Source organism: Leucoraja erinacea, chromosome 5 (assembly GCF_028641065.1).
Source record: "Leucoraja erinacea ecotype New England chromosome 5, Leri_hhj_1, whole genome shotgun sequence".
Classification (NCBI taxonomy): Eukaryota; Metazoa; Chordata; class Chondrichthyes; order Rajiformes; family Rajidae; genus Leucoraja; species Leucoraja erinaceus.
Window position 1 is genome coordinate 75,113,285 of NC_073381.1, and position 20,729 is coordinate 75,134,013.

General features: G+C 39.1%; 1 protein-coding gene across 2 annotated transcripts in view; it reads right to left on the reverse strand.

The window, feature by feature from the left end:
* Positions 1-20,729, reverse strand: part of LOC129697421 (cAMP-specific 3',5'-cyclic phosphodiesterase 7B-like) — a 126,266-nt gene that overhangs the window by 88,864 nt on the left and 16,673 nt on the right. For both annotated transcript variants that reach the window (XM_055635947.1, XM_055635948.1), the window contains exon 2: positions 3,791-3,848. In XM_055635947.1, the coding sequence (XP_055491922.1) occupies positions 3,791-3,848 (58 nt within the window). The remainder of the gene's footprint in view (positions 1-3,790; positions 3,849-20,729) is intronic.

Below are 20,729 nucleotides of genomic sequence, written 5' to 3' on the forward strand. Positions count from 1 at the left end.
TACGTAGGATGACCTTGCATAGAACAGTGTTCTTTGTGTATGTGTTAATGGTCAGGTATTGACCAGCCTCTAACACTAAAATATCTCTGGTTCCTCATCGGTACATCCAAGGACACAGTGGGAAGCAAGAGAATAAATTGCAGAAGCCCTGGCTGAGATATATGAATCATGGTTAGACATGGGTGAGGTGCTGGTAGACTTGAGGGAGCCTTATGCTGTGCCTCTATTTAAGAAGGGATATAAAGAAAAACCTGTGAACTACAGTCAAGTCTGTGGTAGACAAGTTACTCAAGTGCATTTTCAGGGAAATTATACACATCAAGAAGGAAACACTTGGAACAGTACAAGGAAACAGGTACAACATAAACCTTCACTACGTATCATCACCACCACTGATATTAGTTTCCAAATGAATACCTAATGCGGGGAATCAAATCGTGCAACGGGACAATACAACAATGTTAATAAATGTTGGTGTGTCAATGTTTATGCTCTGTCACAGTTTCTGCACGAGAAAGAGGGATTGATACATTAAATGCAGCTGATGAACCCTTTTTAGTAACTGCATCTCAAATTGAGCAGACATTGAATAGAAGAACTTAACACAGTCAGCATAAAGCTGAAAAGCATGCTATACCACAGCTGTGGCAAAAAATCATCATGTGAAAGAGTGGTATCAGTGAGGTCAGAGAATGGTAATACTTACTGAGTAAAAAAAATCATTCAAACCTCATACTAAAAATACAGGAATTGTCAGTATGGGCGACACCACCAAAATCTTATTTGCAGTTCTAGACAGGGCCTTCCAGAAATGTTTAGAAAGTATATGTGAAATTTTATGAAAAAGGGGAATGATAATCCCTGATATTGATCAATTGTCAGTCAGAATGGACTGGTGAAACATGTATTCATGTACATGAACATAAGATACTTTGCCTTAATGACTACTGTCCAGTGGATCTGACATCAACTGTTGAAATGTGCTTCATTGAGTGGTGAAGACAACTTAACTCTAGCCTCCTAGATAGGAGGTGAATTGCAGTGCATAAACCTATCACAACAGGTCCATTTCCCTGGCCCTTCACCCATATGTGGACCATCTGGATAACAACACCTACAGCAGACTTCCATTTGTTGGCAATAGCACCAGTTCAACATTATTTTTCCAACCAAACACATTTTCCTGTTGTTATCAGACTACTGAACAGACCTCTTGTAAGCCAAGGGTGAACCCCAAACTTCCAGCTTACTTCATTGCGGCCCTTGCACTTTTTATATAATGGGTGCAGGTTCTTGTTGAGGTAGGAGTTGATATGCGCCATAACTAACGTCATTGCCACCGGTCAGTAGTAATTGAGGCACGTCACTTTACTCTTCTTTGACACTGATGCATTTTTGAACTAGGTGGGAACCTTATATCTCATTAATGAGAGGATGAAGATGTCTGCAAAAACGGGTAGTGATGAACCAATTTTAGATGGTGAAAATGTGATGGGTTCATTGTAGACTTGGCAATAGGGAGCAGAGAATGATGGCGAAGGGTTGTTTATGTGATTGGGTGCCTGTCACCGGTGCTGTTCCATAGGGATCTGGAATGGGACCATTACTGTTTGTTTTATATGCAAATGATTTGGCTGTAGACCTAGAAGTCAAAATCAGGAAGTTTGCAGATGTTACTAAGATTAGATGTGTTGTTGATAGTAGCGTGGGTAGTCTTAGGCCACAGGAACTCTTGATATGATGGTGAAATGGGCTGAGTAATGACAGATGCAATTTAATCCTGATCAATGCAAGGTGATGCATTTTGGATGTACTAATGGGGTCAGTACAATTACCTTGAATGGCAAGATTGTAGACAGTATTGATGAATAGAGAGACCTAGATGTGAAAGTCCTAATATTGATGAAGATGGCAGCACAGGTGGATTACGTGGCCAAGAAGGCATTTGGGATGCTGGCCTTCTTTAGTAGGTGCAGTGAATACAAGAGCTGGAGGTCAACTTCATAATACATTTAATCAGACCTTAGCTGGAGTAAAGTGTGCAGTTTCCTCATTATCAGAGGTGAATAATACTAGAGGACAAAGACTTGGGGAAAAAGGGGAAAAGCTTTAGAGGGATTTGATTGGGACTTTTATCACCCAAGAGTGGTGAATATTTGGAATGCCCTGCAAGAGAACGTAGTGGAAGCAACGTTGCTGAAGGCAGTTAAGAGGCATCTAGACAAGAACAAATCACCTGGATATAGAAGGCTTTGGGGCAAGTGCTAGAAAATGGGTTAAATAAAAATGGGTGCCTTCTGGCTGACATGGACATAGTGATCTGAATGGCTAGTTTCCATGTGGTACGAGTCTATGAATTCTGTAGCTATGGCAACAATTATTTACATTAACACTGGTAAAATTTCAACAATTACATTTTCTCATACACACTCTGCCTGAATGATTGATGGATTCAAATTATAACTTTCATGTCTAAGAGAAGAACTAAAAAGGGAACAATAACACAATTCTGTGTTGCCTTTGACTTCTATTGCATTGTAACATTTCTGTGTAGATTTGCAGGCTGTTCAGAGTTTGAGCAAGTTTGGGAAATTTTCTTGAGCTTGGAATTATGTTGGAAATTTGTTTAAAAAATGGTATAGTATTAGGCAACATTCATAGAAATGGAGTCAACAAGAATTTGAGTACATATTTCCCTTCGGCAAAGGAGGCCATTTCAGGCCATCGCTTCTTTGCCGTTCACAGATCAATCCCATCCTTCACAATCATTTCCTGTAATCTATTCTCTCTATCTTCATACAGACACTGATGCATGCATTGCATTTCAATTCTGTATTGACAGGAGAAAGCCTCGATAATGTGATCGATTCCCTCTAGATTCCGCCTATTTTTCCATGTGCATGCAATTAACTAAACACTGAAGAAACCAGGAATGAATGGCATGAAAGAGATTGTCCCGTTCCCGTTTTTCTGCAAATAGTTGTAATTCAGAAGAGTGCATTAGTCATCTTTTCAACGCAGACGCGGTAACTTACCCAAAACCATTTAAATCCTCTGAGGACAGTTGTAATGTTTCAAGCATTTAATAATAACCTTTTTTTGTATAAATGTCTGGATGACAGATGATTTCAAATAAACGTTCTGCATGTTAAAACTTCCATATTTTTACTGCTGAAATAAGTAGCTACTGCAGAAGGAACATATCTGTAGTCCAAAACTACAAAAATTGCAAGTCTGTTTTCAAATTTCATTTTTGAAATTCTAGTTGGATTTTAGTAATACTAACATAATTCTGGTATTGAAATAAATGAATATTCTTCAATGAACAATGACAAAGAGGCTTATGGATTCTCCATGTAGTTTTTTTTTAGATTAAATCATACATTATGCACAACAGTGGCAAAGCAACATTTATTGCTGATCCCTGGGAGTCGTGAACTTTAAAAAACAACGGTTCTGTTCAAAAACAGCTCAATGAAAATAAGACAAGAGCAGCAGATTCCCTTGAATAACAGAAATGAATGGTACATTTTCCTGTAGTTTGCACAAGGTTCTTTGAAATGCTGCTTCACAACATTCCATGGTGCTACTTGAAGTTCTGTCTTCATGGTCAAGTTTAAATCTATTTGTAATAATACTCACTCGCGATCCAAAAATGAATATTAGATGGTAATCAAGTAGAGATCCACTGGCTAGATGGTCCCTTTTGGGGAAAGGAATATTGCAAGCAATAGTAGAAATATTTTCACTTTTGCACAATGAATGTAAATTCCTCTTGAAATGGACTTACCTAGCATGCGAAATAGGGCATTCTGATCAGGGCCATCGAATGAGATAGCTCCACACCGCTGAAAGAAAATAAAAGTCCATTAAATGCAACACTTTTATCCAGTAACTCTGATCTTTATCTCAGATTTATGAACAGCTGAAATAAAAGGAAAACATTGATAGTTAGAATCCTAGGAATGCTGCATTGGACAAGGCCCTTCATTAGTTACCTGCCATATTTTGTGCACTATTTACCTATTGTGGCCATAAGTGGTTTTTGGAAAATCTGCCACTTTTACCTGTAGATATGTTAATCAGGCGCAAAACTGATATAAGTTAATGGAGTTTTGCTCACGAGAAAACATATTGAAAAATTGACAAGATGCAATTATTAGGGCGGTCTTTTTAAATAATATTCTACTTAAGAATTAATATTTGAATTCTTATCAACAATTAGTGCAACTACAACATATCTACAAATCACGTCTTCCAAAACATCCCGGCCACAGTACAGCTTTCAATGGAGTCATGGACTTAAACACGATGGCGCAGCGGTAGAGTTGCTGCCTTACAGTGCTTGCAGCACCCGACTACAGGTACTGTCTGTACCAAGTTTGTACGTTCTCCCAGTGGGTTTTGTATGTTGGAGTTGGGAATTGTGGAGTTGGGAGTCTGGGAGTTGTACGTTCTCCCAGTGCCAAAGGCAGCAGAGAATAATTTTCTTTGATTTCCTCCCACACTCCAAAGATGTACAGGTTTGTAGATTAATTGGCTTGGTACAAGTGTAAATCGTCCTTAATGTGTGTAGGATAGTGTTAAGGTGCGAAAATTGCTGGTCGGCACGGACTCGGTGGGCCTATTTCAGCGCTGTTTCTCTAAACTAAACACGGAGGAGAGCTCTTCAGCCCGACTCACCCATGCTGACCCACCCATGCTCCCAATTGCCTGCAATGGGCCAATATTCTTCTAAAGTTTTCTCATCCATGTACCTGTCTAAATGCTTTTTAAATGCTAGAAAAGTACCCACCTCAATACAGTTTAATCTGGTACCTTGTTCTATATACCCACCACCCGCTGTGTGAAAAAGTTGCCTCCCAGTTCTCTTTTAGATGTTTTTCCACTCATTTCTTCTACTCTAGGGAAAAAACATTCATCTTATCTATGCCCTTTATGATTTTATATATCTCTGTAGGGTCATTCCTCAGTTTCCTACACCCCGCAGATCCCAACCAATCTAGACTTTCCCTGCAACTGAAGCACTCCAATTTTGGTAACATCGTTGGGCATCTTTTCTACACCTTCCCAGCATAAATGACATAATTCCTATACCTAGATGATCTGAACTGGACACAAGCTTGAATGTGGTCTCATCAATAACTTGTGCGGCTGCTGCATGACGTTAAAACCACTGTATGCAATGCTCAATGCTGAAGAAAGCAAGTGTTTCAAACACCACCTTCACTAACTGTGTCTCAATTTTCAGGGAAGTATGTAGCTTGGTCTCTATTCTACACCACTCCCCTACCATTTACTATTCGAGTCCTGCCCTGGTTTAACTTACAAAGTACAACACCTCACGCTTGTCTAAATTAAATTACATTTGCCCTTTTCTGGTCACTTCTTAGATAGCCCTCTTCACTGTCCACTATACCGCTAATTTTGGAGTCATCAGTAAACTTGCCAACCATGTCAACAATATTGTCATCCATACCACGAAGAAAACAACCACCCTCTGATTCCTTTCCACCGTGCCAATGTTGTTTCTAATTGGCCAGTTCATTCACTCTTCCAATTTCTTCCCTGGCTCCCACTGTGTCTTAGGATATACTTGGTCAGGCCGTGGGACTTATTCATCTTAATATGCTTTAAGACTGTCAGCATCTCCTCTTTGGCAATGTGAATATTTTGCAAGACTTCACTATTCATTTACTTAATTCCTTAGCTTCTTGTCCTTCTCCACTTAAAGATTAGGAATATTCTTTGAAGATATCTCCCAGCTCATATGGCTCCATATTGCCTTATAAACATCTGAAATAACAGATGGATGCACACACAAAAATCAGCCCTAGTTCAGAGGAACAAGAATGCATTTGTTAAATAAAACACTTGAAGTAGGCACGATGACAGCTAATAATGTTTGCATAATACAACAATAATTTTGAATAACATTTCACATTATGCAGCAATACACAGAACCCAGTTTGATCATATTATGTAGGGGATTAAGTGAAGGGACCATGAGATCGCACTGCTTGGCCCATCGACCATTTATCTTTGTTTCAAGGCCAATGATCAGTAAGAACTGAAAGGCACAATTATGAACTTAAAACAACTTTGAAAGGAAGCTTGATTTATAAAGGTTTCATTGGCAAAGAAACTACTGCAATATAGCTCAATCACAAAGACACTGACCTGGCAGCAGGGGAGGTGGAATATAAACAGAGAAACACTAGGATTGGAAATCTTAAGGATGAACAGCAAAGTTAGCAGTTATGAAACATTTTCTTTACTCCTCTACACTGTTGCCAGAGCATTCCCTTTATTGGCATCATAACAATTAAGTCATCATGCAATATGGTGTTTTCCAAGAATCCTGCAATGCCATTTGTAGCACAAATCCACTCAAGTAGGTTCAAAATGCATTGTAGCCCATGTTGCAGAACAAGCACTTTTAACATTGCCTTTGTTGTTATTTCCCATTGCAAATGAATTAATTTTAGTCAAAACAAATCTATGGATTAGCTTTGATATATATAATCTTCAAAACTTTGCACAGCAAGATATCAGAAGTCCTGGAGACACAAGGAACTGCATATGCAAGAATCTGGAGCAAAATAGAATAGAATAGAATGCCATTAATTGTCATTCAAACAGCTTGGGTTGAACAAAATTGCATTTTCTACAATCTTAACAATTACAAAAAACCCCAAGACCCACACTTAACACACTTTACACAAACATTCATCGCAGTGAATCTCCAACACCTCCTCACTGTGATGGAAGGCAAAAGTCTTATCTCTTCCCTTGTTTTTCTCCCGCGGTCCAGCAGTCCAACAGCAACGTCGAGGCGAACTGGGGCTCCCGATGTTAGACCCAGTACCAAGCCCCCAGCGGGCGATGGTAAGTCCCGCGTTCGTTAATCTGCGCCGGGCGATGTTAGGCCCCGCTCCAAGACATTTCACCCTGCGATTTCAGCGGGAGAAGTTGCCGTTGCGGGAGCTCCGAAAAGCGGTCTCCCACCAGGCACCTGCGAGCTCCCAATGTTACCGTCCACAGGGCCTGCGGCCAGAGCCTCCGAAGCGCCAAAGTCGGGTCGCAGCCCCACGCCACCACTGCTCCTCCCGCTCCAGTCGGCCAGCTCCGCGATGGCAGGTCCACAGGCTCCGCGACTGGAGCCCTCAGGTTGGTTCCGGCCAGAGGCCATCAACATCGGAGACCCGACAGGGAAAAAGTCGGGTCCCCCAACAAGGAAGAGATTAACCGTTTCCCCCACCCCCCCACCCACCACATGTACACAGTTAAAAAAATAATAAAACTAGAATCAAAACATATATTTAACAAAACCAAAATGATAAGAATAAAAAACAGATGGACTGCTGTCGAGCCGCTGCCATTCGGTGCCGCCACACCACATCACAAAGCTCTGGAGGAATTCAGCGGATCAGGCAGCACCTGGAAAGGAATGGACAGGTAGAAGGAAGGGTGGGAAAGATGGAAAAGAGAGGTGGGTGCAGGACAAAGCCTGGCCAGTGATAGGTGGATACAGATGAGGGGTTTGATTAGCAGATGAGTGGAATAAGTGACAAAGGCTGGAGGTGAAAAGGAGACAAAGACGGGAGGGAAAAGATTATTCTTGGTGCTATTTTACATCCGGTAATATTAGGTCTTATTTTGTTAAAATAAAAAAAAGTTACAACTAATCCAAAATTCCACAAAAAGTTTGGAAACATACCTATTTGAAATATTTCAAGCCAGTGCATAACAGTAAAGTGAAATTTGGAATTCCCCTCAGGTACTGTTTGAGGTACAATGATGAGCTGTGGAATTTAGGCACAAATTCAAGCCTTTTTCTTCGCAATTCAAAGGTACTTTGAAAGATTTAATACATGTTCTACTGTAATTATAAGCCGCTTTCTTCTTAGGTAATTCCTTGGGATCAAAGTTGTCGTATCCCTATCGTCATCTTCTGCCTCATATCGTCAAGCCAGTTTTAATCAATTTGTCAAATGGCCCTGGATTTCATCATCACTAAGTCTAAGCAACTTACATCACCTGAGCTGCTCTCATTAGTGCAATGTGTCATCCTTTTGAACAAAATGAATCAAATTGGTCAGACAAGATGTCCCGCAACAAAGCCATGCTGACTGTATTTTCCCCTCTTTGACCAATCTTATTGCTCAAGGCATTTTCCCAGTAATTTCCATACCGCTGACTCAGAAGCCAAAAGTTAATGAGTTTTTACCTGCTGCCCTTTTCCAACCAAGGTGCCACATTTGCTGCCCTTTGCACCTCCCCAAAGGGCACTGATGACTTAAAAGATCCTATTTTAAAAACAACCCACTGTTCAACTCTATTCAACTGTGCCATAGCTGTTAACTATTTGCCAGAATTTGCTTTGTGAAATGAATATTCTTGATTATTATAAAAAATATCAATACATATTTAGTTAATATTTAATTCATAAACTAAAAGTGCTGGAAACACATGGATGATCAATCTGCAGCTGTGAAATGAACAATCAAACTAAATGCTTCAGATGTGGCCTCTTCATCATGACTGCCAAAATGTCAACGTCTGCTTTTTCTGTGGTGACCTGCCAAATACTTCAGGCTTGGACATTATACATTTTAAATTTTCATATACCATCAGAATATTTACTTCATTCAAGATGCTTTATTTTTTTACAAAACATCGTGATCCTCAGACACAAGGGTATATATCCTTTGAAGGCACAGGTCGTCCAGTAGCTGAAAGTAATCATATGTGAAGAAAATTGCCTTTGGTTGCTAGCACTAAACTCATAGGAGAGTATTAGTTGCTTTTGTGGTAAATTGAATCAGGTGGACTCTTAATGAGTACCACAAGTGGCCAATTTTGCATTTTACATATTTACCAATAAAAGGCAAATATCTTCACACAATTTTCCAACTCAACTCGTCATTCTGCACCTATGCTTTTTTTAGCACCTTTAGAATAGTACAATATCCAAAAGGCGTTTCATAAATGTTCTGTTTAGCATGAATGCAAGTTACGAAGAATATGTACATGCATAGCATGGAAGAGCTAAGGGGTTTCTTGGTTTCTTGGCCCTCCAAAATATTCCAAATGGAATTTAAACTGGAGGTGGTGAAGGGGGGGCTTAAGCCAGAAAGGGTTATTGGGAAGAAAGAGCTACTTTAAATTTAGTTGCATCTGGTTGGGTAACTATAGTTGGGTGGAGATTATTCCATGCTTTAATTGTGCGGGGGAAGAACAAATTGCTGTATACATCTGTCTTTGTAGCTGGGATCACAAATTGGATCGAATGCCCTTGTCTGCTCCTAATTGGTTTGGGTTTGGTGTAGGTCTTGTACTCTATGTCGAGCTGACCATTTAACATTTTGTAAAAACAGGTAAAACGGTGAGCTTCACGTTTGTCTTGGAGAGGGTTCCACCGCAGAGGGTTGGAGGAAATGAAACATAATGTAACAAATGTATTAGTGTAAATACATGTAACACAATGTAATAAAGGGGGATCAGAAGATAGGTATGGGCGGTGGTTTAGGATGGAGCAAGAAGAGTTGTGATCACAAGACATTGGAGTGATAAACAAACCAATGTTAGTTTCATCATCTAAGCCAACATCCCACGTGCTGAAGACAGAATTACATTCAGTTGACTATATTGGGCAGACCACCTTGATCACATGTGGAACACCAGACTACCAAAACAGACACTGCATTCTGAGGAAAGGTCACATTGGTCTTGTTAGCTATCTCAGAAGCTACAACATCAGGGTGAAAGTCAGTCACCAATGCCAAGGGTCTGCTTCAGGCAAAATAGAGAAAATAAACCATTAAAAACAATGCAGCTTACTTTACCTTTGGATGGAGGCAGAAAATAGCCACACAGTTACTCTGCCATCTTACTTTAAAAAAAACATTACTTTGTGTAAACTTTTTTTTTTAAATTGCTTTTTTTAAAGTCAGACTTTCCCTAATGGATCCCTGGCTGGAATTTTGTTTGTACAAAAAGAAAGCCTAGGATTCTGTTATTTTGCAAAAAGCTGAACATCCTTTCACATGTTTCCCCATGTTATGTATAGCATTTTGAGTCCACCAAATGTATTCCAGCTTGGGAAGTCATAGCTGAAAACAAATGCTAAAAATCAAAGAGCGTTCAACCAGATCAGTGCTAAATGATGTCAATTCTTGTACAAGTTCTTCAAAGTGCACAGAAATTTTAATTGAATCAAAATTCTAATAGAAAATGCAGCTACATTCAGCATTGTGAATTATATTTGCACCATTCTTTTCCACAGTTAAGAGTTGCATTGTTTATATGAAAACATGTAAAACATTATTCATGGTACAATACCATTGAAATTATTCATGACTATGTTTACATAAGGACATTGTAATAAACAATAGACGTTTTCAAGCATTATTCAATAATGTATTAAACAAATTATGCTCTTCACTAGTGCTCTAATGTTGACACTTTAAAATAAGCAAGTTTGCACATCTCAAAAAGATACAACATTAATTTTTTTTGCTTAAAAAAAGGACCTATTCAAAACCACAGCATTTCTATTTGAGGTTAATTGTTCATCAAACATTAATCTTAAAGTACACTTTGAAGTCAGTTGTTTAGTGGATGGAAGAAAAGGTTTAAATATCAAATTATTCTTAATTTGTTTACAACTATGAAATTGGGATTCCTGAAGCAGCACGCGTTTTAATCAACACCAATGTTCTTCAAACTTAGCAAGCATAAGGTTAAAATTTTGTTCAGAAATCTCATTTTTACAACACATAATGTGAAGCATGAAGCATACAAAGCAATTTATCTTGAAAAAGTCCTGGAAATAAGAAAACATCATCACCCAGTCTGACAATCTCACTTCAATGTAGTTGACAACTTATCTCAATAAGTTAATCACATTTGTATAAACCTATGAGAAAATCTGTTTCAGTTTCAAGAAAGTGGCTAATAGCTTTCTCAGAATTAAGCCTTCAATTCTAGCCTTGACGAAGATGCCCACATCTTGAAAATGAATAGAAAAAAGGTAGATACATAGAGCACGCTTGCACACATTTAAATTGGAAAAGATGAGGATATTCATTGAAAAAATGAAATTTGTTGAGCCACTCGATTTTTTTATGCAAGACAAAAGAGATTGCAGATGCTGGAATGTGGAAGAGAAAACAATACTGGAAGTCAGCGGGTCAAGCAGCATCTGTGGAGGCAAAATTAGCAAGAACATTGTTTCAGGTCATGACTCCGCAACATGAGCGAGAAGGAAGAGGAAAGATCAATGGTACGAAGCAATATTGTGGACAGGGATAGAAGCTGATAGGTGATAGGTAGAATTAGATGAGGCAATGACTGGCAGAGAGAACCAAGTGCAGGGAGGGCTTGGGAAAAGGTGAATACAGAAATATGAAAACTAGTTAAAAAGCATTTCTGTATTACACAAAGTTAAGCAGGTTCTGGATCACAAATCACTCCGCATTCTCTACTGTTCACTAATCTTACCCTATTTAAATTACTGTGCAGAAGTCTGGGGCAATAACTATAAAAATTCGCTACATTCATTAACTATTCTGTAAAAAAGAGCAATACGTATTATTCACAATGTCAGGTATCTGGGTCACACTAATCCATTATTCTTACAGTCAAAATTATTAAAATTAGAAGATTTGGTTGCATTTAAAACAGCACAGATAATGTTTAGGGCCAAAAATAAAAACCTACCTGGAAATATACAAAAATTATTCAATGAGCGAGTGGGGGGTTATAATTTAAGAAGAATACTTAATTTTAAGGTACAAAGAGTCCGCACGACCAGAAAAACCTTTTGTATTTTGGTCTGTGGAGTAGGATTGTGGAACAGTTTGAATGTGGAGTTAAAGCAATGTCCAAATATGAACCAGTTCAAAATGACATACAAAAAACTTTTTTTCACAAGGTACAGGGATGAAGGGGATGGTTGACAAACAGGGGTTAATGTTTATTTATTATTTTATTTATTATTTATTTATGTTTTTGGTTACTTCATACATATTACTTGTATGTGTATATCAGTTGTATGTATCTCTAAAAATTGTCTGGGGCATTATTATTATTAATTAATTATTAAATATGGAAAAGGGTTTAGGGAGAAGGGGTGAGATTAAATAAGTTATTCTTCTTCTCACTCCTTTTCGAGCTTGTAAAGAAAAAGTGTTGGACATTTAAATTTTGCTTTATGCTTTTCATTGCTTTGCAAATATTGCCTGGAATGTCCAATTGTTTGACTATTTCGATTTTGTTGTTGTTATTTATTCCTATTTATGACTTTGCTTGTTCGGAACAAATAAACAAATAAATACACAAATAAATAAATAAATAAGTTAAGTAAGTGTGCGTAGGAGAAAAATACTGAGGATATGAATTATCTGAAATTGGAAATTTCCATGTGCATAGCATTGGGTCACAAGCTACCCAAGCGCAACATGAGATGCAATGACTAGTGGGATGAAAGGTGAAGGTGAGAAGGTGATGACTAAGGTGCTCCATTGCTGCTCCGTCCAAGGATTGTTGTGGGTTGTGGGATTGAGGGCTGACATGAGGGAAATATTGGTAAAGTAAGTTGTGCAAGTTAGGGTTAAATTTATAAGTAACATCATCCTCACAAATGTCTCGTTAAAAAATAAAATCAAGTCTCTATGATGCCAGAGGAACCACAAACAAAAAATCTGGTCAAACATCCCCTTTCTAAATAGGTGCAAGCCTAATTATCTATAGAAAATAGTTATCTGACACCAGGAATTAGAATTCCTCCAGGAATTTTTAGAATTAATGGACAGAGCATGCCCCAAGCTTGCGATACAGACTTCTGGGATCCTAGCAGTGATCATTTAAAGGAACCTTTACATGCCATTAAATAGACTGGCCATATTTTAAGTGCCAAGTTGCATCAACAATTCCACAGCCTGTTCAAATGTTGTCTCTCCCCACTGACTGATCCTCTGTGACAACCATCTCTCACCCTTCCACTTCACATCAACTATCAATTTTCAAAATATTTCTTACCGATCGGCATGATGTAGCTGCTAACAATTCAACTGAGTAGCTCCTCGATGATTTGGAACTTAGGCTTGGCTGTGAGACAAGATGGACTTCATGATGCAGCCACAGATAGATTTGCTGATTGTCACTGGACTTTACAGAGCAAATCAGTACAGCATTTCAAACATCAATAGGCCAAATGGCACTTCAAAAGGTTGCAAGGTACAGTGCCTAGAACATTCCTATTTAAAATACATACCTCATGCATAATACATCCCTATTATAATTAATTTAATCCCAAAATTCCTCTGTAACAATTACAATGCTACAAGGGAGACACTGATAATCGTGAACTCCATACTATTTATACAGGTACGGTCTATGGCTGCCTCCAAAAACACCTCTTATAGATATGCCATAATAAGTCGAAATACACATTGCATCAACATATAATTCAGTAAGCAAGCAGCTTCAGGTAGCAAAGCAAATTGAAGAATGTGCACTGGGTACACTTGGAACCTAATTGGTAACCTCTGATAATCCACCATGCTCTGGACTTTGGTGCTGCCACAGTGGCATTTTCTTTTCCCTCTCTCTCCCCCAACCCCCTCCCCTCCCACACCTCCCTCCTGCACTCCCCCCCCACCATCAACCTCCCCAATTCACTTCATTCAGATGTCACACAATTTTGTTATTGACTTTCTCGTGAAGCATTCTGTGTGAGCTAGTTACCAAACTACTGGGATTTCTGAATATTTGGACTGCAGAATATTGGACTTTTACTGAATAAAGTATATTATTTACAGAAGAAAATAGAAGAAGAGAGTTATGCTGTACCTACACAATTCCAAAACATCCAACAACCTTTGCTCATTCAAATTAAATAGAAGGATAGAGTTCTCAAATTATGTAATCAGTTTTTATTGAGGGAAAGCAGGAAGACCATGGAAACTTATGCGGAAGTTAGGCAAGTTGCAATATTTTATTATCAATGCAGAATTTTTCATTCATTCAAATGTTTGATGGTTTGCACATCATACAGCACAACACCCAAGGTTGGCAATTTCAATCTAATCTATTGGCCAGGACCAGAAAACTAGTAGAAACAAGGAACTGCGGATGCTGATTCACAAAAAAACAGGGACACAATGTGCTGGAGTTACTCAGCACATCAGGCAGCATCTCCGGAGAACTAGTGTTTTACTCCCTAGTCTTAAACTCCACTAACTACATTAGAAAGCCAAACACAGCTCTTTTTAAAGCAAGTGCCCTTCTGTATTGTGTCAGTTTCACGTTGTGCAAAATGTCAGCATGGTAACTTTTTTCAAAAATCTATTAATACTGCAACTCTGGTAGTAGATTTCACTTCTGCAACTTTTAAACTTCTCTTTACAAATTCTGATTGTTTCTATTGAGTCTGCGGGCTCAAATCCATAGGGTTCTCTCAGGAAAAGATTCAATTTCCTGTGGAACTTCCGCCCTTTCTATCACTGAGTGCAAGCTTCTCAAGCACAACAGAAAGCAACACAGACAGATGTCTTTTAAGATGCTACCCTATCTGAACCATCCAGTTTGTCCTCCTGGGGTCTGCAAATTGACAAAGGTAGGCAATCACTACACTACATTCCTTAGCAATTCAATAATCTAATCTCATTGAGAGATCATTCATAGAGAGGCGTCATTTAAGAGACTTTTAATGCAATACTGTACAGTACCATAATACATTAGCTACCCTCAAATAATCCATGGGAAAAGTACATGTATAGAATTTAGTCAATAATTACACAACAAGCATGAACCTTTGTTCAGACAGTAAAAGATGGGTCAAATAATAATAATAATAATAATAATAATAACAACTTTATCTGTATAGCACTTTTCATACAATTGAATGCAACCCAGTGCTTTCCACAAGTCTAAACAAAAATACAATTTAAAACAGTAAGGGCATACACAGTTAATAGCATAAAAAGCACAGATTTATATAAACATATCAAATAAAAAAAATGAGAGTGTGAAAGGACAAAAAACAAAAAATCTGAGGTCAAATACAGTCCCATATACTATATGAACACACAATCCACTGAAGGGTATGCTGAGATAAATACAAGAGAATAAAGGTATTTTTTACAATGTCATCAGAAGTAAAGTAGGTTAAAATCTTGATTGAAAAGATAAGTTTTTAGCTGCTGTTTAAAAATGTCAACTGATTGGGCATCTCTCATTGCTATGAGTAGGGTAATCCACAGCTTTGGGGGTGTACACAGACTCATTGATGCAAGGGTAACATAGTTAGCAGAGTAATAAATGCACATGCCGTCAGAGTTCAAGTTTCCTTGATATCCTTCTTTCTCTGCTGCCGAAGGTTATGCGGAGTTGAACAGCTGTGTGATAAACGTTTTATTTTCCCTCAAGATCTTGGTGAGGTTAATAATATGGGGCTATTGCATCGACCCCACACCCATCAATCGCCACCCTACTCCCAATCTAACCATGTTGATGTTGTATTCTACAGAACAATAGTGGAGACAGAAACCTCAAAGCGCTGATGCTGAACTGCAGCTTGTGGTTGTGAAAGGATATTTTTTGCTCCTTACCACTTTCTTGCTAATGACACCATGGGTACGGTATCAGCTTGCCTGCAGCCAGGGAAATAGAAGGGTTAGGTTTGTGTGCCACTCGATCTTGGAATGGGTGATTAATGGTTGTGTGCAGCAATTATGATGTCTCGCAATTTGGAAAAACGTGGAACAAGGCAGAAGTGTTGCGCGCTCCAATGCTGCTGGCTCCTTTATATGGGGAAAGTGCTGAAAGTATTTGAATAAGGAACACTGCTTCAGATTGTTGGATGCATTGGCACAAAGCCAATTACTTTCGTAATACATGCAAGTCTCATTTGGTAGCTGTACTTCAATTTACAGATGTAGTTCCCATAACAAGGTCGTCTGCTCTGAACACACCCAGTGTGACTGCAAGCTTCTTTTTTCTCCCCTCATAAATGGTACCACTGGTACCATTGCCACAATGAATGAAGGACTGGCTTGCAACCACAAAATATCAACAGATAGCAAGACAATTCTCAGTGTGTTCAAAATGCAATGCAAAATAAAACGGAAACTATGCAGCAATCTAGATACAAATTGTGAGGCTCGTCGCATGTGTCATCTATGAAGCAGGAAAGGAACAAGGCGAGATAATCTAAACACAAGCAACAGTTCAAACACAAATTTTAACAGCCATTTCAGAGGCCAGGTTGTCAGTGGTGGAACTGTGCTTCAGAAGAATCAATGGATTTCACAAGTTTTAACCCCGAATTAAACAAAGTATAAAATATTTCAACAAAAACAAAGCTCTTTAAATAGTATTGACAAAACCTCTGCTAACATTTAAGATTTTTGACATCAGACAAGGCAAGATATTCACCTGATTCTGCATTTTACGCTACAGTTTTAAGGCTTAAGAATATAATGAAAAATTATTAAAATAAAGACCATTCAGTTGTAAGAACATTGCACTACTGCTATTAGAAAATTCACATACGTCTGTAAACACATAACTTTAAAAAGAACCCATTCATGAGTATGGAAACTACTGCTAAAAAGGTAAGTCCTAATTTGAGGAGTACCGTGCTGAAAGTTGAGTGCAGCATTTACAGTTATACTAATTCCACAATTTAAATTGTGAAATAGACATAAAATGCTGGAGTAACTCAGTGGGTTAGGCAACATCGCTGGAGAAAAGGAATAGGTGACATTCCCTTTTCTTTGACCTATTCCTTTTCTCTAGTGATGCTGCCTGACCCGCTGAGTTACTCCAGTATTTATGAATCTATCTTCGGTGTAAACCAGTATCTGCAGTTCCTTCTTGCACTTTAAATTGTGAGATCACTGATATCATCTACCTGCAAGACCACTATTAGCTATATTTTTTTTGACAAAATGAGATTAAAATTCATGAACATTTCTGCTGAAAGCAAATGTTTGGATTATCTATGTTCACTGACCATAGCAAAATTGCAGTAGTACTCCCTTAAATCATCTTTTAGCACTTATTCTTTAAAGATCACAAGGATCGTGAATTTAACTACACACACACACACACATCCATGAGAGTACTCTACTCAAGCCTTCAATGTACATCAAAAGGAAAATGACAGACAGCAGTGTCATTTTTTTCTAGACAACATTCATATCCAGAATCACATTTCTGGTTACACTTGCAGCCATGCATCAAACAAGCAAAATTAATCAACGAACATCGTTCATTTCGTCGGTGTTGTTCGAACATAGAATAGAACAGCACAGGTACAGGTTTTTTGGCCCTCAATATCTATATCGAACATGGTGCCAAGTTAAACCAATCTTCTGTGCCTGAAAGGTGACCCATATTCCTTCATTTCCTGCATATCTATGTGTCTACCGAAAAGCTTCTTAAATGCCACTATCCTATCTGCGTCCACCAACATCCCTGGCAGCGTGTTCCATGCACCAACCATTCATGTAAAAATCTTTCCCCTTTAAAACCCCTTTAAAACTTTGCCCCTCTCGCCATAAAGCCAGAAAAAAAGAACATAGAAAAGTACAGACACAAAAAGCTGGAGCAACTCAGTGGGTCAGGCAGCATCTCTGGAGAAAAGGAATAGGTGACGAGAGGTTGGGTCTTTTTTCTTTGCTGCATAGGAATGACCTTATTGAGGTGTACAATATTATGAAGGACATGATTAGAGTGAATGCACTTCTTCCCAGGGTAGAAGATTATAAAAAACTAGAGGGCATAAGGTAAGAAGGAAAATATTTAAGAGATCCTGAGGGGGTAACCTTTCACTCAGAGGATGCTCGACATCTGGAATGATCTGCCAGATACAATTGTGACGTAAAAAATGGACAGGTATGTAGATCGGAAGGGTTTAGAGGGCTATGGGCCAAATGGAACTAGCTCAGCATGCCTACTTGGTCAGCATGGACTAGGTGGGCCGAGGAACCTACTTCCATGCAGTGTAGTTCCACGACTAATGCTGAGGGTGGTTGTTTTGATGGGTTGGTAAGATGTGCAGTGCAGTAGTACTTGAGTTTTAATTCTGTTAAGTATGAGGTGACACATTTTGGGAGCGCTACTAAGGATAGGATATATACAGTTCAAGGTATTAAGGAGCAGATGGATCTTGAGATACAAGTAGATTTTCAAAGTCTACAGAGAGATTTAGGCCATTTGGAACAGTGGGCTGAAAGATGGCAGATGGAGTTTAATGCTGATAAGTGCGAGGTGCTACATCTTGGCAGGACAAATCAAAATAGGACGTACATGGTAGCGAATTTAGGAATGCAGTTGGACAGAGGGATCTAGGAATAACTGTGCATAGTTCCCTGAAGGTGGAATCTCATGTAGATAGGGTGGTAAAGAAAGCTTTTGGTGTGCTGGCCTTTATAAATCAGAGCATTGAGTATAGAAGTTGGGATGTAATGTTAAAATTGTACAAAGCATTGGTGAGGCCAATTCTGGAGTATGGTGTACAATTTTGGTTGCCTAATTATAGGAAGGATGTCAACAAAATAGAGAGAGTACAGAGTAGATTTACTAGAATGTTGCCTGGGTTTCAGCAACTAAGTTACAGGGTAAGGTTGAACAAGTTAGGTCTTTATTCTTTGGAGCGCAGAAGGTTAAGGGGGGACTTGATAGAAGTCTTTAAAATGATGAGAGGGATAGACAGAGTTGACGTGGATAAGCTTTTCCCATTGAGAGTAGGGAAGATTCAAACAAGAGGACATGACTTGAGAATTAAGGGACAGAGGTTTAGGGGTAACGTAAGGGGGAACTTCTTTACTCAGAGAGTGGTAGCTGTGTGGATGAGCTTCCAGTGGAAGTGGTGGAGGCAGGTTCGATTTTATCATTTAAAAATAAAGTGGATAGGTATATGGACGGGAAAGGAATTGAGGGTTATGGTCTGAGTGCAGGTAGATGGGACTAGGGGAAAATAAGTGTTCGGCACGGACTAGAAGGGCCGAGATGGCCTGTTTCCGTGCTGTAATTGTTATATGGTTATATGGTTATAAGTCTCCCTTTTCTGGCCCCTAGCCACCATCTTCTCCCCTCCCATTAGACAAACGGTATAGAAGTATGAAAATCTACACCTCCAGATTCAGGGACAGTTTCTTCCCAACTGTTACTGAACCATCCTACCAACAACTAGAGAGCGGACTTTACCGTGCACTAAATGTTATTCACGTTATTACGTCTATCATGTATCTGTACACCGTGGATGGCTCATTTGTAATCATATATTGTCTTTGGGCTGACAGGTTAGCACCCAACAAAAGTTTTTCACTGTGCTCAGTATATGTGACAATAACCTTGTCTCTAATATGAGATAATGACAATAAATTGAATACAATACAATACAAAACCTCAAGTCTAGAGATCCCTGAAGGTGGCAGCACATGCAGATACGATGGTCAAGGAAGTACACTGGCTAGTTGACTTGAATAGCAAGGGCACAGAATATGAAAGCAGGAATGTTATGGTGCAAACATACAAAACATTATTTAGGCAGCAGCTGGAATATTGTGCATGGATTTGGTCACCACACTGTAGGATGGACATCATTATACTGGAGAAGGTGCAGATTTGCCAGAATGTTGCCTGGAATGGATGTTTTAGTTATTAGGAGCAACTGGATAGCTGGGTTTGTTTTCTTTGGAGCAGAGGAACCAAGGTGGGGGCCTCAACTGATTATGAGAAACAGAGATAGGGCAGATTAGTTTAGTTTAGTTGAAAGATACAGTGCAGAAACAGGGCCTTTGGCCCACCAAGTCCGAAATGACCAGCGATCGATCACCACACATTAACACTATCCTACACCCATTAGGGGCATTTTGTACATTTTTTCATCAAGCCAATTAACCTAGAAACTTGTACATCTTTGGACTGTGTGGAGCACCAGGAGAATGCCCACGCAGGTCACGGGGAGAATGTACAAACTCCGTACATACAGCACCCGTAGTCAGGATCGATCCCGGTTCTCTGGCGCTGTGAGGCAGCAATTCTACTGCTGCTCTACCCACCCTCATTTTGGTGGAAAACACATCCTTTAGCAGAGGTACATCCTACCTAGAGGCATCAATATGACACAAGGGTTAGGAGTTTAGTGGAGACCCAAGGAAGAAAATGTAAATCTGGAACATGCTGTCTGAGGCAGTGAGAAGGGTGAGATTCTACTAACATTTAAGTATCTAGACAAGCATGTGAAATTCCAAGTCACTGAAAGAATTGCAACAGTCACAGTCTTTGAATAAAGGGAAGGCCGACCACAGTCTTAGAATAAAGGGGAGGCCATTTAAGACTGAGGTGAGAAAAAACGTTTTCACCCAGAGTTGTGAATTTGTGGAATTCCCTGCCACAGATGGCAGTGGAGACCCAATCACTGGATGGATTTAAGAGAGAGTTAGATAGAGCTCTGGGGGCTAGTGGAATCAAGTGATATGGGGAGAAGGCAGGCACGGGTTATTGATTGGGGACGATCAGCCATGATCACAATGAATTGCAGTGCTGGCTCGAAGGGCCAAATGGCCTTCTCCTGCACCTATTTTCTATATGTTTCTATGTGAATGTGACATGTATCAGTGCAAATCTCACTTTAGAATACTAACATTATAAAGCACTAACATGAGCAATTTTAAAAATGAATACACATAGAGACATAGAAAAATAGGTGG